The following is a 17,035-nucleotide window of genomic DNA, read 5'->3' on the forward strand; positions in this document are numbered from 1 at the left end:
TTTTCCTATTCTGGACTTTCACAAGAATGGAATTACATATTATGTAGGCTCTTGTGCCTGGCTTCTTCACTAATATTTCCAAGGCTCATCCTAGCTTTAGCATGTATCAGTCCTTCATTCCTTTTATGGCCAATTAATAGTCCATTGTATACGGCTTCCCTGGTGGCACAGTGGTTAAGAATCCGCCTGGCCAATGCAGGGGACATGGGTTCAAGCCCTGGTCCGGGAAGATCAGACATGTTGAGGAGCAACTAAGCCCGGGTGCCACAACTAAGGAGTCCTCGTGCCTTAGAGCCCGTGCTCCCAACAAGAGAAGCCACCACAATGAGAAGCCCGCACACTGTAATGAAGAGTAGCCCCTGCTCACCGCCAACTACAGAAAGCTCACGTGCAGCAACAAACACCCAACACAGCCATACATACATACATACATACATAAATAAATAAAATTTAAAAAAAATAGTCCATTGTATGGATATTCTATATTTTGTACATCCATTCATTAATCCACTGATGGACATTTGGATCATTTCTACTTCTTAGCTATTATAAATAATTCTGCTGGGACTTCTCTGGTGGCGCAGTGGTTAGGAATCTGCCTGCCAATGCAGGCGACGCGGGTTCGAGCCCTGCTCCGGGAAGATCCCACATGACATGGAGCAACTAAACCCGTGCGCCACAACTACTGAGCCTGCGCTCTAGAGCCTGTGTGCCACAACTACTGAAGCCTGCGTGGCTAGAGCCCATGCTCCGCAACAAGAGAAGCCACTGAAATGAGAAGCCCACCCACCACAACAGAGTAGCCCCCGCTTGCCGCAACTAGAGAAAGCCCGCGCACAGCAACAAAGACCCAACACAGCCAAAAAAAAAATTAATTAATTAAAAATATAATAATTCTGCTATAAACATTTGTGCATAAGTTTTTGTGTAAACATGTTCCTCTTGGATATATATCTAGGAATGGAAATACTGGGTCATCTGGTAACTCTTATGTTTAACTGAGGAAATGCCAGACTGTTTTCCAAAAGTGACTGCACCATTTTACGTTTTCATAGCAGTGTAGGAGAGTTCCAATTTCTCCACATCCTCAATACTGGTTTATCTGATTTGATTTTAGTATCCTAATAGGTGTGAAGTAGTAGCTCACTGTGGTTTTTATGTGCATTTCCCTGATAACATCTTGCATCTTTTCATTTGCCTATTGGCTATTTGCGTATCTTCCTTGGAAAATTATTCAGATCCTTTGCCTTTTAACTGGGTTGTCTTTTTGTTAATGAGTTGTATTAAGAATAGTGTCTGTTTAGTGATTTTTATAGTTCTTTCTATATCACAGATATAAATTCTTTGATACTTTATGTGATACCAATATGTTCTCCCATTATGGATCTACAGTTGACCCTTGACCAACACCGGTCTGAACTCTGTGGGTCCATTTGTACTTGGATTTTTTCAATACATACTGCAATACTACATGATCCACAGTTGTTTGAATCTATAGATGCAGAGCTGTGGATATGAAGGGACTGTAAAGTTATATGTGGATTTTCGACTGCACAGGGGGTCAGTGCCCCAGACTGCTCGCTCTTCAAGGGTCAACTGTACTCTTAGAACTTTGTGATGCCTTTTTATGAAAATAAGTTCCTAATTTCAATATTGCTAAGTGTGTCAAACTTTATGGATGGTGTTTGTGACTTAAGAACTATCCTTCTGGGCCTCCCTGGTGGCGCAGTGGTTGAGAGTCCGCCTGCCGATGCAGGGGATACGGGTTCGTGCCCCGGTCTGGGAGGATCCCATATGCCGCGGAGCGGCTGGGCCCGTGAGCCATGGCCGCTGGGCCTGCGCATCCGGAGCCTGTGCTCCGCAACGGGAGAGGCCACAACAGTGAGAGGCCCGCATACCGCAAAAAAAAAAAAAAAAAAAAAAAAAAAAAAAAAAAAAAGAACTATCCTTCCCAAAGCCAACTTCATATTTCCTATATTTTTATAGTCATAAAAATATTTCCCTATGTTATTTTCTACAGAATTACAAACACTAAAATCTTGGTAGTGTTGCTTTGTACATTTAGGTAAAAAATTCACTGGAGTTGATTTTTCTATACGATATAGAATAGGGATCCAATCTCGTTTTGTTCCTATATGAATACCCTATCATCCCATCACCATTTATTAAAAAGGCTATCCTTTTCCTCCCATGTTCAGCAGGACCAGCCACTACACTCTTAACCTCTCCATCTCCCTGTAAAATAAAAGTAGAATAAATCAGCGTTCACAATCTGAAAGATTTTGTTAAAACCCTGATTTCTAAATCTCATTACAAACTGGGGGGGGGGAGAATGGCAGAGGGGCTGGAGGATCACACTAGGACCCTGGATTTATAGTAAGTTCCTTGACTAACGCATATGCAGCCAACCTGGCTCGTGCCAACAGATGGGACACTGTGGGGAAATTACTGGAAATGGGTTCCATGCTTCCTTCTAGCTTTAAGATCCCTTACTTTTTTACAAAGTCTCTGGGCTACTTGTTTCTTCCATACCATTCGGGAATATGTGTAAAAGTCTGATCACAAAGAAATACAACACATATCAAATTCTAAAAACTACACGATTTTATTTATAAAATTCAACATATTGCCTACTATTGCCCATGTCCATTTAAGTATTCCTCAGTTACAGCTCTCATTTTTCAAAATAAAGATCTTTGAAAATATACTCAGGTAGAGCAAAGTATACTAAATATTTTATTAACTTGATATCCCATGGACATCAATTGCTAACACTATGGAAAAAGGGTTAATATAAAACAGTACAAAAGCATTACAGACAATAGCTTATCAATACTATCTTCATTCCATTAGTGGAATTTACTCATGTAGTTACCTTTATTCTTGAAATTATTTCATTTACAAAATGATTATTCTTTGCTATCACCTCAGCTTTCAGCTGTTTTAACTTCATTATGATGTTTTCTTCTGACATTTCAGTAAAGGGCACTTGCTTCACCTTGGATAAAAACTCTTGAATAATTTTTTCACCTTGCTGAAAAACACGTGAACGTTTCATTAGTCTTTAAAATGACTTTTCTAAAAGTCACATTAAATAGTAATGAATTGTCCCATTATAATTTCAATCTAAACACTCCACCCACCCAATATTTAAACAACATTCTTTAAGTTTTAAGTGTGCACCATCTAGAATTTATAGCAAAGGCCTTAGTGGACTGTATTTCTTCATAGCAAGTCATTAAAAGGATATTTATAAATATATTTTCAGCTGCTAATGCCAAAGAAACTGAATATTTTAGTAGTTCCCAAATCCCTCAGCTTTTATAACTGATATATAAACTTAACCTTCTGGGGGAAAAAGAACTCAAGGTTTACAAATACTATAAGGTATAAACAGTCACTGAAAATTTAATACTCATACACACATGGGATGTTTCTTCTTTGTTTATTTTACTGCCTAGTTATTGCCATTCTAAAGAACGTGGTTATTACTTGCTATGTGACCCGTGGGCTAATTCCTTAACACACATTCCTCATCCGTAAAATGGGGACAATAATATTACCAACCACACAGGGCTGTTGTGAGAATTAAAGAGTTAAAGAGTGTAAAGTGCTAAGAACAGTGCCTGGCAAAGGATATAATGTTTATTACTAAATGCGAAGCTGAACTGAAAAGTCTGCTTTTTACCAGGGAGCCAGTTAGTAATATGTACCTTAGAGGTGAAAGTAGATAATCCAAATGATAAGATAGAGAAGAAACACATCTCTATTAAATAACAAGTGCCTCTTTTTCCCAAAAAATAAAATCTAGATTGAGTAACATCGATAATTCTGTGTTATATGTCTCCCTTAGCTTAAAATTTTTTTAAAATTCATTGTAATTAACATTATCAAAAGTATATGACTTCTATTCTAATTGGGAATCATTTACATAAAGGAGCCTACCTAATCCTGGATCATGGATAGCTGTGGGGCTGATACCAAGACTGTTTCATATCCAGGATGGCAACCTTCCCTACTTAAAACTATTAACAAGTTATAATACATAGCTCCTGCTTGTATAGGTACAACAGATAAAACCTTATCTTTTAAGCCCCCAAACCATACACATCATCTATTATTGTAACATCATCTATCCTTCAAGTAAGAACAACAAAAAAATCACCAGGTAAAAGCTAACAATGTGACAAGAAGTTGTCACAATGCATAATCACAGTAAATGCTGCCAGGACCTAGATGTAAATTAAGATTCTTTTATTTTCGTTATTACAGAAAACTAATAATCCTTTAATTTTTAAAAAATTCACTGGGCATATGCTTATACCTTTCTGTGTGAACAACTAAATTTCACCCACCACTCAGAAGGCCTAACTTAAGATCCACTGCTCCCACAAGAACTGAAACATCCTGCCCACAGAGAGCTTTCCTGAGTAAACATTTGTCATAATTCTCCATGACATGCTCACTATTACTACCTCCCTAACTAGTTTCTAAACAACTGGAGGGCAGGAACTGTGTTCATTTCTTCATCATCTTAGCTAAGCACTGAGTAAATATGTAATTTAACTGAACTCGATCTATTTGTTTACAAGTAATCAAAGATGTGCATGGACCTATAACTCCTTTGAATTATGTATTTTAACCTACACTAATATTCCTATCCTCCTACTTTTGAAATCTGGTACTTGAAGTGCTATCTTTCAATTGTGCAGATGTGTGCAGTGGTGAAACCAAAATGATACAGATGGATCCTTTACCGTGCAAAGAAATGTAAGTGGAAACCAATAATGAATGATCAATAAGTAAACATTAGAATCATATAGGAAAAAAATAACTACAAAAATAATTTGACAAACCTCTCTTTCCAGATAGCACCTCTTTGCTGCTGGTTCCATTTCATCATATTCCTGTGGTTTCCCAATATTCTGAAACTCCTCTAGTTCCAGGGCTTTTTGTTTAGCACACTCTATTACATGCCTGGGGAAATTAGCAAGCTCGGCAACGTGAATCCCAAAACTCTGATCACAGACACCTGTAAGAAATTTGAGGCGTGTGAGGGGCAGCGTAGGAAGAGACAGCAATTTATGCAAATGGAACTTACTTTCTCACTTTGTCATTAGGAAACTTAATTTTGTATTATTTCAAATACATTAGCCAAATGTTTCAGAGTAACTGAAAGAAATTTTAATTAAGCCTCCAGTGAAAAGTGATTATGACTTGGCACAGTGCTGTATTTTATCCTCAACAAATGTAGTAGGAAAAATAAAAATAGCAGAGAAAAGCCTTGACAGATAGTCCTCAAAAGCCTAGACAAATATCTGAATCGGAAGAAAAATTAATCAACACAATATCTCTGAGGTTTTCGCATTTCATAAGGGAGGAACTAAAGTACTGTGAAAAAAAAAAGATAAATGTAAAGTACCACTATTTAGGAGGAGTATTTAATTCAAAATGTATTTCAAATGACAATGAAATTTTTGACCCAAATCTAGTCTAGTAAATTTTTAGACTAGGTATGTTAACTTCACCCACATTTGCAGAAAATAAACTGACTTAAGACGTTCCTTCCAAATGTTAAATACCAGTGATGCTCACAGTGTTATCATGGAGCTCCCATTTTCGCCTCAACCGTAAATTTTCCTTTAGCCTAGTTATGTATCCCATGCATTCTGGAGCTGGATATTTTGCACAGCTTAGAGAAACAAAAATAAAATAGAAGCAAGTGTTTGATAAACATCCACAGTGAAGGAGGAACCTGTTCCTATCTTCTCCAAACTTCACCTCATCTGTTTTAATACTTTGAACCCATTTCTTTTTTTTTCTTTTTTTTTTTTTTTTCCGGTACGCAGGCCTCTCACTGTTGTGGCCTCTCCCGTTGTGGAGCACAGGCTCCGGACGCACAGGCTCAGCGGCCATGGCCCATGGGCCCAGCCGCTCCACAGCATGTGGGATCCTCCCGGACCAGGGCACGAACCAGTGCCCCCCCGCATTGGCAGGCGGACTCTCAACCACTGCGCCACCAGGGAAGCCCTGAACCCATTTCTTTATCACACAAAACACCTTTTAAAAGCAAAACCTCAACTTCATGCTAAATGCCATGTCCAACCAAGAGTATCTATATTCTCTATCAGCAACAACAATGCAAACAGTAACTCAGAAGGATTCCTAAGAAGCATAAGCAACAAAGAATCAAAAATAATCTCATTTGGGCTTCCCTGGTGGCGCAGTGGTTGAGAGTCCGCCTGCCGATGCAGGGGACACGGGTTCGTGCCCCGGTCTGGGAGGATCCCACATGCCGCGGAGCGGCTGGGCCAGTGAGCCGTGGCCGCTGGGCCTGCACGTCTGGAGCTTGTGCTCCACAACGGGAGAGGCCACAACAGTGAGAGGCCCGTGTACTGTAAAAAAAAAAAAAAAAAAAAAAAAAAAAAAAATCTCATTTATGTGCAACCAACTGATGCAGAAAAATGCATTCATGGAAAATCAGAGAGCCATCTGAAAAAGCTATTCTGATGATTGGTGAAATGTTAAAGCAATAAAAACTTTACAATATGTTAATCTCATCAACGCAGTCAGCTGATTAGCTGCCAGGCCCACTAATGACAAACTTTTCTCAAAGGATGAAATGCCAACAAGTAAGTCATTCCTTACTTGATAACTACTAAAAATTTCAAGGTTTCTGGAAACCCCAGCTTTAAATGAACCTGTTATATAACACATTCTTAAAAATATAATCAGATAATTATGACAGTTTATTAAACAGTAACAGCTAGAGCCTCAGAACTTCAAAGCTTATTGTTACTATCAAGTAGCTAATTTGACAAGAAAACATGCTGCCATGGGAGGTAGAACAAAACCCCTGTGACGATGTTCCAAAGTGCAGATCATTCTTTCTGTGACCTTTTTAAAATGACTGGTTCTACTGTGACACACAGAAATATAGATAGGGCTTCCCTGGTGGCGCAGGGGTTGAGAGTCCGGGTTCGTGCCCCGGTCTGGGAAGATCCCACATGCCGCGGAGCGGCTGGGCCCGTGAGCCATGGCCGCTGAACCTGCGCATCTGGAGCCTGTGTTCTGCAACGGGAGAGGCCACAACAGTGAGAGGCCCGTGTACCGCAAAAAAAAAAAAAAAAAACAAAGAAAGAAATATGGATAACATACCACGTCCCTGTCCCCAGACTGTAAATTAAGAGGTAAATGTGTTCTGTAAAAACATCAGTAATTCATCCTAATGCAGAATAAGGCAATTACTAATGATTCCAAGGATAGGAACACCTAATTTACAGTACACCAGTGGTATGCACTCACCTTTCTTCACCTGATAAAGCATAGTTAAGGTCTCTTCAGTAGTTAGTGCTGTGACATGTAGATTGTTAACAGTTGGTATCTGATTGGCCAAGGCAGTAAGTTCATGAAAATGGGTTGCAAACATGCAAAAAGCACGGATCCTTGTTGCAATGTACTCTGATATAGCCCACGCTAACCCAAATCCATCATAGGTAGAGGTTCCTCTTCCCAATTCATCTATGATTATTAAAGAATCTTTGGTTGCAGACCTGAAACACATAATTACATGAAAATTTCCCATGATATAGCATGTGGTAATGCAAACAACAAACTTAAGGCAATACAACGGGAAAGATGTGCCACAAATGTAACAGATTAATTATCTTAATATATACAAAAATTCAATAAGGTCAATGAAAAGCACTAAATTTCAGTAAGAAAATGGGCATGGACATGAACAAACAATTGACATAAGAGGAAACAAATGGTGAATAAATATTTTTTAAATTACCAATCTCATTAGCTGTAATCTAAGAATTTCCAAATAAAGCAGCTATCATTCATTTCTTAACAATGAAATCAGTCAAGATTAAAAAAAATAATACCACAAGAAGATGGGACAAGGGTGTGGTGACACGAACACTCACATACACGGTTGGTGGTCACGTGAATCTGTATGCCTGCCACAGCCCTACCAACACCAGATACTAGCATTTTATTTTCTCTTTAACCAAGTGAAAGGAGGGGAACTTTTTTTTTAATTAGAGAATTTGACAGTTCTTCATGTGCTTATTGGTCATTTCTTTCCTTCTCCATGAAATGCCACTGACAACTTTTGCTTATTTCTTTAATTTTTTAAGTTATGCATATTAACTTATTGACTAATTACTGAACATTTGTACTGCTTTTATAATTCCCCACAAACGGTAATCAAAGCATAATTTATTAAGGATCTACTACTATATGCGAAGTACTTGAAGACTCCAAGAAATAGAAGGCATAGCCGCCCTGTCTTCAAAGAAGCTCCTAAAAATGAAATAAAGACAAGAGATTTCATAAAGTCTAAAATTAAAAGCTAATAAATTACAGGCATGTCAAAGAGTTCGAAGAAACACCCATGACCTTAGGCACATGTGACAAGGAAAGTCATCAGAGAAGTAGAATTTCTGTCATTACAGGCCTGTAAAGATTAGAAAGGACTTGCTTGGGTAAACAGCAGGGAAGGACCATTCCGGGTAGCATGAACAGCGTAAGCAAAAGCATGGCAGTGGGGAGATTCATAAGGTGAACAACTACCAGAAACCTTAAGAAGACAACATTAAAAATCAAAGAAGCTTTCCACAACTATCGCCAATCACCCTTTTAAGATAATATAAAGTGCATAAAGCTCACAGGAAAACTATTAAACTAGATAAAAGATCACAGATGTTTTATAGATGAACCTGCAAATTTACTTTTCAAAGGACAGAGACATCCATATCCATTTCCATTTTCAGGAGACTGGGAAATGAACTCACCTGAGAATAGAAGCAGTTTCTAACATTTCAGCCATGAATGTGGAGACTCCTTTCAACTGACTGTCACCAGCCCCTACCCGGGCCAAGATGCAGTCCACCATGGACACTTCTGCTGACTCACATGGCACAAAACACCCAATCTGGGCCATGAGAACTACCACCCCAGTCTGGCGAATATATGTTGATTTACCTCCCATGTTGGGACCTACAAAACATGATATCAACAAGCAAGATTATTAACTTATTTGTGCTACTAATAAATTAAATATTACTCCTAAATTGCACATTGGTTACTAATTACCTAGGTCATGTGATATGACATACAAGAAGCAGACCACAGGCTGCCCAAAGGCATGAACAAAGTTCCTGCCTTATACTAGTCCCTGAAACAATGCTATTTTCTCTTCAGACAAACCTATGCTGTACCCTTCTTCAAGAGGACCCATGAAAAATATATCTTACCTATAATTTGACTATGGTCTAGAAAGAACATACAGACCACTTCCCCACAGCTCACAAAGCTGCCTGCAGGATAATTTTATGACATTCAGAAAAGCAGTACAGGCCTAACTGATTAATTAACTGAACACTGTAATTCATTAATAAATGCATCTATCAGAGAATGAATCAGTATGATCAAATCCTTCAAATCACTAAAACCCAAAGACATGACCCTACTTTTGGAAAATGTGCAATTTACCAATTAATGGTGTTAGATTATATGAACAAGTTGAAAATCCATTTGGGGAAATAAAATACAATCACTGACTGCTTCCCAAACACATTTGCCCAAAGACTCCTATCACCCCTGCACCCTAACACTTTTATTTTCTAGAATCTCGTTAAGATCTCTCAAAACCCTTTACTTTGAGACAAGCTACCTTAGTCTATACACAAGTCTACTTTTTTCGAGTTTCACATGAATATAGTATCATGTCTTTTAAAGAATTGCTACCCTAAGCTGAGGTCATTCCAGCACCTAATTCTGCTTGACTTTCAATGACCTCACTATTGAAAGGTTTGGCCCAAAGGTAAGCTTGGAGGATGAAGAGATGTTCATTTTTAAATGCACTGAACCCCTGGAACAGGGGTTTCATTCTGTTCACATATCTTCATTCATTCGTTCATTTGTTCATTCATTCATTCACATATTATTAATATACTACTAACTAGAATGAACAACGTTCTTTTTCTAACATCAAGGACTAGGATTTTCTTCATCAACTTAAAATATATTTCCACTCCAACATAATAAATGGGAAACATTACCCGCAAAAAGCCCATAAACTAAGTTTTTTACCAGTAATGATATGGAACATCTGTTTATCTTTTTCAAAGTGAACATCATTAGGAATAAATGCAACTTCATCTTGAACTTCAACACAAGCATGTCTGGATGCTTTCAGTATAATTCTCCCTTGTCCTTTCTCCAAAATGACTGGCCGTACATATGGAACAGGTGCTCCATTGGACACATGAGCAAAGCTGACAACAGCATCTAGCTGAGCTAACACATCATTTAGTGTCTGCATCGGTTCTACATAGCCTATATAAAAACAGAAAAGGTACACAGGAACATTGGATAAGAAAAAATACATATAAGCAGCTGTAAGAGTAAATTCAACCCTCCTCCATTTGGGAATTCAAAAACCATTTCCTAGTTTATATAATTTTTAAAAACTAACAGAGGTTTGCCATAACTGAACATGAAAGGAACACCTAAAACTTAACATGAGGTTAAAATGTGTTGTCACATTTTCCCTTACTATGAACAGATTTCAAAAATAGAGTATGATGCCCTCCCTTACCAAGATCCATTAAAATATAAAAGTGCATAGCTGCCTGGACTTCCCTGGTGGTGCAGTGGTTAAGAAGCCGCCTGCCAATGCCGGGACACCGTTCAATCCCTGGTCCAGGAAGATCCCACATGCCGCAGAGCAACTAAGCCCATGTTCCACAACTACTGAAGGCGGCGTGCCTAGAGCCCATGCTCTGCAACAAGAGAAGCCACCACAACGAGAAGGCTGCACACTGCAACGAAGAGTAGCCCCCAGCTCACGGCAACTAGAGAAACCCGCACGCAGCAAAAGTTAACATCACCAATGATACGGCAAAAGACATCATGTGCCCCTTAATATGAATCCACAGACAACGGTAACGTCTGTGTATTCCAGACAAAACTGTATCACCTGAAAACAATCATGAGGAAACATCAAACTCAAACTGAGAAATGTTCTACAAAATAAATGGACTGTTCTCAAATAAAAAAAAAAAAAGAGTGCATAGCTGGTTATATAAGGAAATGAGGTAGGTTAAAAAAAAAAACTAACAAGAAAAAGCTTCTATGGAAAAGCTTTCATGATATATTGATAAGGTAAGAAAAGCAGGGTGCAGTGATATGTGAGGCACATTTCCAAATTTTAAGAGTCTGAAACCAGGATGGCATTTCACAATTATCCTAAGAAACCTGCAAATACAAGGTAATAAGATATAATGTGACTGTCAAGATTGTTACTTGAGGTTTTTTTCCCATGCAGTTAAATTTTAGCATAAATTTAGTTCCATAATTGTCTCTTAAAACACTTTCAACAAGATTCCACTCTGCTAGAGCAGTAAAACTAAAAGCTATTACATACATTAAACAGTTCCTGACACATGCTAGGCAAAGCATGATTAGGCAACAAAAATGGTCAAAATTTTCAGAATAGATTCTAAAATTTTAATAGGTCAGAGGGGCTGGTATAATAGACACATGGGTCACATGGAACTATCACATGGACATCAATGTGTCAAAAGCTTCAAAAGACAATCAAGAGAACACTGTTGAATTTTAGAAAAATACAACATTATGAGTTTAATCAAATGGCAGAAAATCTGACTAATCTCTGATTCCCTTGTTCCCCATAAAAGTGATAAAATATTTTTTGAAAATAAAAATTAACTTATGAATGGCCCAAAACAAATAATTCTTACTGTTTCACCACTTTTAAATTTATTCCTGTTTTACCTAACATATTAAAAAAAGGGGGGGAGAGTTCATCATACTAGCCTACCATATAGCAATAGGCACCTGTGAGAATTACTTAAATATTAGTGGAGTACTTACATAATTACTTTAACTCATAAAATTTCTAACATACCAACAAGAATAGGTTTATAATAAAAGAAAACCAAAAGCCTCTTAATCAAGAGTCTATATTTGGTATCTCACAACACCTGGCTCTTCACAGCATCACCTTTTCTGGTTTAAGAGCAAGATAAATTACAAAAATGATCTATTACATTTTTAATAAAGATAGTTTATAATGTGTATATTAGACCAAGAAGAGGTTTCATTTAAATTCAAGGTGACTCCAAATACAAAACCTTCAATTTAAATGTTAAAATCTAGCAGCTCTAACCTACTAGGTATTTAATGAATAGTAGTTAATATTATTTTGGGGGAAGACTCCCAGTTTGAATATATGTAGTGTTTTTTAGGGTCCTTACAAATGCAATCTAGGCTAGGAACTTAATTCAACTAGAAGATTACCATGCTACAGCAATCTGATACCACCAAGCAAAAATGTAATCTTTACAAATCGCATTCATCTCAACACAAATATATAAAGTATACTAAAACCCTTTAAAAGTTTTATGTTTCTTTCTGATTTACTATAAAAATTCATAATAGTAAAACAATTTACAGAATTATACATGCTTATACTTTTTTTTTTTTTTTTTTTTTTTTTTTTTTGCTGTACGCGGGCCTCTCACTGCTGTGGCCTCTCCCGTTGCGGAGCACAGGCTCCGGACACACAGGCTCCGCGGCCATGGCTCGCGGGCCCAGCCGCTGCGCGGCATGTGGGATCTTCCGGGATAGGGGCACGAACCCGTGTCCCCTGCATCGGCAGGCGGACTCTCAACCACTGCGCCACCAGGGAAGCCCCATGCTTATACTTTTTAAATGACTTACTACCCTTAAATAATCCAGCACACATAACCTGAGAACAAGGACATTTTCCTACTTAATCACTATACACACCCAAGAAATGTGACACCAATATCATATTATCTCATATTAAACTTTGCCAATTTGTCCCAGTAGTGTCCTTTATAGCTAGTCCCCAATTCCAACCCCTAGTACTGGATCCAATCAAGGATCATCCTCTGCCTTTGACTGTTCTGTCACTTTAAGTATCCTTTTATCTGGAACAGAATCTGCCCATTCCTTCTTTGCTTCCATGACACTGACATTTTTAAAGAGTGCAGGCGTTAAAAAGTATGTCCCATAATCTAAATTTATCCAATTTTTTTTCTTCTTGTTACTATTCAGGTTAAACAATTTTTTTTTCTTTCTTTTTTTTTTTTTTCTTTTTGCGGTACGCGGGCCTCTCACTGTTGTGGCCTCTCCCATTGTGGAGCACAGGCTCCGGATGCACAGGCTCAGCGGCCATGGCTCACGGACCCAGCCACTCCGCGGCATGTGGGATCTTCCCGGACCGGGGCACGAACCCGTGTCCCCTGCATCGGCAGGTGGACTCTCGACCACTGCGCCACCAGGGAAGCCCCAGGTTAAACATTTTTTTTCAACAGAGATATTGCAGGTTCAGTTCCAGACCACCGCAATAAAGGGAATATCAGAATAAAGCAACACACAAATGTTCTGGTTTCACAGTGCACATAAAAGTTACGTTTACACTATACTGTAGTCTATAAGTGTGCAATAACAAAAAAGTATATACCTTAAATTAAAAAATACTTTATTGCTAAAAAATGCTAACCATCATTTGACAAGGTAGGGTTGCCACAAACCTTCAACATTTAATGTATTGGTTCTATTAAATTTACCTGAAGAAATATTGACAATTTCTTTAACAATGGCATCCTGGGCTTCCTCATATTCGGTTTTATTTTTGGTATACTCTTCATTGAGAGAAGACAATTTACTGCAAATCAAGATAATGGTATTATTAAAAATATTAAAACATCTACTGGAGATAATGTGCACTATATAAAATATATCCAGAGTATTATCCTATAAAGCATCAAAACAATTAAAATCGAAATATCAGTAGAAAATGGGCAACTCATTAGATTAGGGGCGGATGTGGCTGGAATTCAGTGTATTAACATTTATGCTGTTTGGAATGGCCCACTGGCACCAATAGTATTCTTGCTATAACAGTTATTCCCTTGAGTAAAATTCTGGTCTGTGACCTTTTCTAAAATATTTAAATGGAACCTAAAAAATAAAACAAATGAATGTATACAGCAAAACAGAAACAGACACAGATACAGAAAACAAGCTAGTGGTTACCAGTGGGGAGAGGGGGAAATTAGGGATATAGGATTAAGAGATAGAAACTACTATGTATAAAATAGATAAGGCTGTGCTCGCTTCGGCAGCACATATACTAAAATAGATAAGGCAACAAGGATATATTGTACAGCACAGGGAATTATAGCCATTATCTCATAATAACTTTTAATGGAGTATAAACTATAAAAATACTGAATCACTATGCTGTATTCCTGAAACTAATATAATATTGTAAATGAGCTATACTTCGATTAAAAAATAAATAACACACACACACCCACACAGTTTCTCTCATCACTGTAGGAAACGGTCTTTGATACTGAAAGTTGTCGAAGTAAGGTAAATGTTTTGAAAACAATCTTACTGAGCAATTTGAAGAGTAAATGAAAATTAAAGGTTGAAATAAAAATTGCTGGAGATGAGAATAGAGAAAAGATATTCACTGGTATCAAAGGAAGGGAATGAAATTAAAAACAAAAAGACAAGATGAGGGGGTCACAGAGGATACGAGAAAGAGGGGGAAGTACTTATCAGAAGGAGAGTATTAGTCAATCAAGGCAATAATTGTGAACATGATGGAACCAGCCAATGCCATAACATGCATATACAGCTCGAGAACAGTACATTGGCACAAAAAGACTATGAAACAGGCAACTGGAAAGAATTAAAGGAAGAAAAGAAAGAAGCAAAGACATTATAAAAGTGAGACTGCTGTGTGACGGGAAGAGCTGACAGAGAGAAAAGAAGAGGTGGACAGGAATCAGATTGTACAGGTTATAGTAAAGATGTAAAATTTTTCTGGATGACAGACACTGGAGGTTTTTAAGGACAATTATATGATCTGAGTCAGATCCACAGCAAGCAATCTGTTGACAACAAGCAATGAATGAATAAACGAATGAATTTTTCACAACTTTTGGAACCACTGTGGTCAGTTCAAACTTTATATTTTGGCTTAGATAAGACAGAAATTTTGAGGTGTTATAATCATCTTCCAGTCACCCAGTGGTTAGTTATAACATATATAAATTTCTTGAATCAAGGATATAGTGTGATTGAGAAGCAGCAACTAATAAATTTGGCAACAGAAGATCCAGGTTTGAGTATCTATTGTTACTAGCTGTCCAATCCTGGGGAACTGGAGTTTCAGTTTCTCCATCTAAAAAGTGAGAGAACTGTAACCTGTCCTATTTATCTCAGAGAGTTGTTATGAGAAACAAACTAAACAGACCGACTGTTCTCATTACTAGGTTGTCTGAACACCTAGAATAATGTCTACATATAACAGATACTCAAAACACTTACTAAATAAATGGATAAAAGAGGATCATATATACAAAAGTTAGCTGTAAATACTAAGAATATTCAGGAGGGTGGGAGTAAGGCTGGCCATAAGTTCTAGAACAATACAGAAGAGAAAGGATAAATGCCCTCACTCTACCAGTCACAGAAGATTTATTTTTAAATAATTCTTTTTTCACCCATGAATAATCTGCCTCAGGAACTTCCTAACATCAGCAAGAGAAAACGCAGAAAAAAACTGGTAAGGTTTTTTAACATGGAACACATTTTTTTTTTTAAAAGCTGTAGTCTAATGAATGGCCTTATTAAGGCTGGTAGACATCTCCCTAAACTAAATGATACATCCAACTGATATACCAGAATTTAACTGATCAAGAATAACAAAGTTTTCGTAGAAAAAATAAATGTGAAAATAACAGAGATATGAAGGGGGATTAACTCTAATAGATATGGAAACATAAAATAAATGTAATATAATGCATTTCACACTGATAAAAGGATGGTAAGAGACATATATGAAAGAATAATCTTAAAAATAGACCCAAAGTGCCATTTCAGTCAATGAGGAAAAAATGAATTATTTAACAAGTGGTGTTGGGATATCTGACCAACCTCTTGTAAGGGGAAAAAAAAGCTTCAATCTTATCTTATGCCTTATATCAATTAACAATAAATATGGTAAAACTTCCTTATCATAGAACATTCACATTTCATCAGAGAATAGTTTCATGGGACTAGTAAAGACTTAATTTAACATAGGCTTACAAACCTGTTGGTAAATTTAACACCATTCTTCTGGATATCTACTGTACTGAAATTTTTATTATTACGAAGGACTTTTTCTTCCTTGCATGTTACACGAAAATAATACCCAAATTGTGTGCTGGAATCCAGTTTAATCTGTCTGCCAGGATCCAAGCCTTCATGATCAGGAAAAAAAGAAAAAGTATGTCATAGATATCTACAGCCATTTTCAATGTGTTTAAAATACTTAAATCTAAATAGTGAAAAATACACTTTTATTACATGACAGCATACCGGAAATTATTAATATTATCCAACTGGGAAAGATGCACATCCTACTTCACTCAAAAAACTACAAGAAAATATTTAAATCCCCTTATTAATGTTAGCTTCTGATGTGGAGGCCTTTCTAGGTAAACCCAACCAAGGCTGCAGAGCACCAGCAGTGGGTAGCACACACTGTTCTAAGATGCTGTGGGCATGAGGGTGGATAAGAAATGGTCATTGTCCTTGAGAAGTTCTGCTGAGCGTTCTCTAGTTAACCAAAGCATTTCTCTGGAACTAATATAGAGTGTAATCAAGAAAACAAATATACTTTCCAAACAAAAACGTGAGACTCTGACAATGAAGCCCTAGAAAAATTAGGACATATACTTCGTGTTAAGTGTAGGAAGCTTCACAAAACAAGCAATGATCAATCAGCTAGACTTTATGCACCTAAGAGTTTTGAGTTTTTATGTTTGTCCTGTCCTCATAATCTCATTCATCATTGTGATCTTTAGCCCCTAAACCAGAAGAGAGAGATAGCATCTACAAACTTATTTGCTAAAGCATGACTATGGAATGTCAGAAGCAGCGAACAACTAAAGACAGACGTCACTTGACC

At 37.4% G+C, this 17,035-nt stretch overlaps 1 protein-coding gene across 2 annotated transcripts in view; it reads right to left on the reverse strand.

Annotated features, from left to right (window-relative positions):
* Positions 1-2,581: 2,581 nt before the first annotated feature.
* Positions 2,582-17,035, reverse strand: part of MSH2 (mutS homolog 2) — a 75,952-nt gene continuing 61,498 nt past the window's right edge. For both annotated transcript variants that reach the window (XM_081254041.1, XM_081254040.1), the window contains exons 10-16: positions 16,175-16,325; positions 13,632-13,729; positions 10,102-10,347; positions 8,802-9,006; positions 7,306-7,553; positions 4,857-5,032; positions 2,582-3,034 (exon numbers count right to left, since the gene is read on the reverse strand). In XM_081254041.1, coding sequence (XP_081110167.1) covers positions 2,864-3,034; positions 4,857-5,032; positions 7,306-7,553; positions 8,802-9,006; positions 10,102-10,347; positions 13,632-13,729; positions 16,175-16,325 — 1,295 coding nt within the window. In that variant the 3' untranslated portion in view covers positions 2,582-2,863. The remainder of the gene's footprint in view (positions 3,035-4,856; positions 5,033-7,305; positions 7,554-8,801; positions 9,007-10,101; positions 10,348-13,631; positions 13,730-16,174; positions 16,326-17,035) is intronic.

Source organism: Mesoplodon bidens (genome assembly GCF_964165515.1).
Source record: "Mesoplodon bidens genome assembly, chromosome: 14".
In the NCBI taxonomy this organism is placed as follows: Eukaryota; Metazoa; Chordata; class Mammalia; order Artiodactyla; family Ziphiidae; genus Mesoplodon; species Mesoplodon bidens.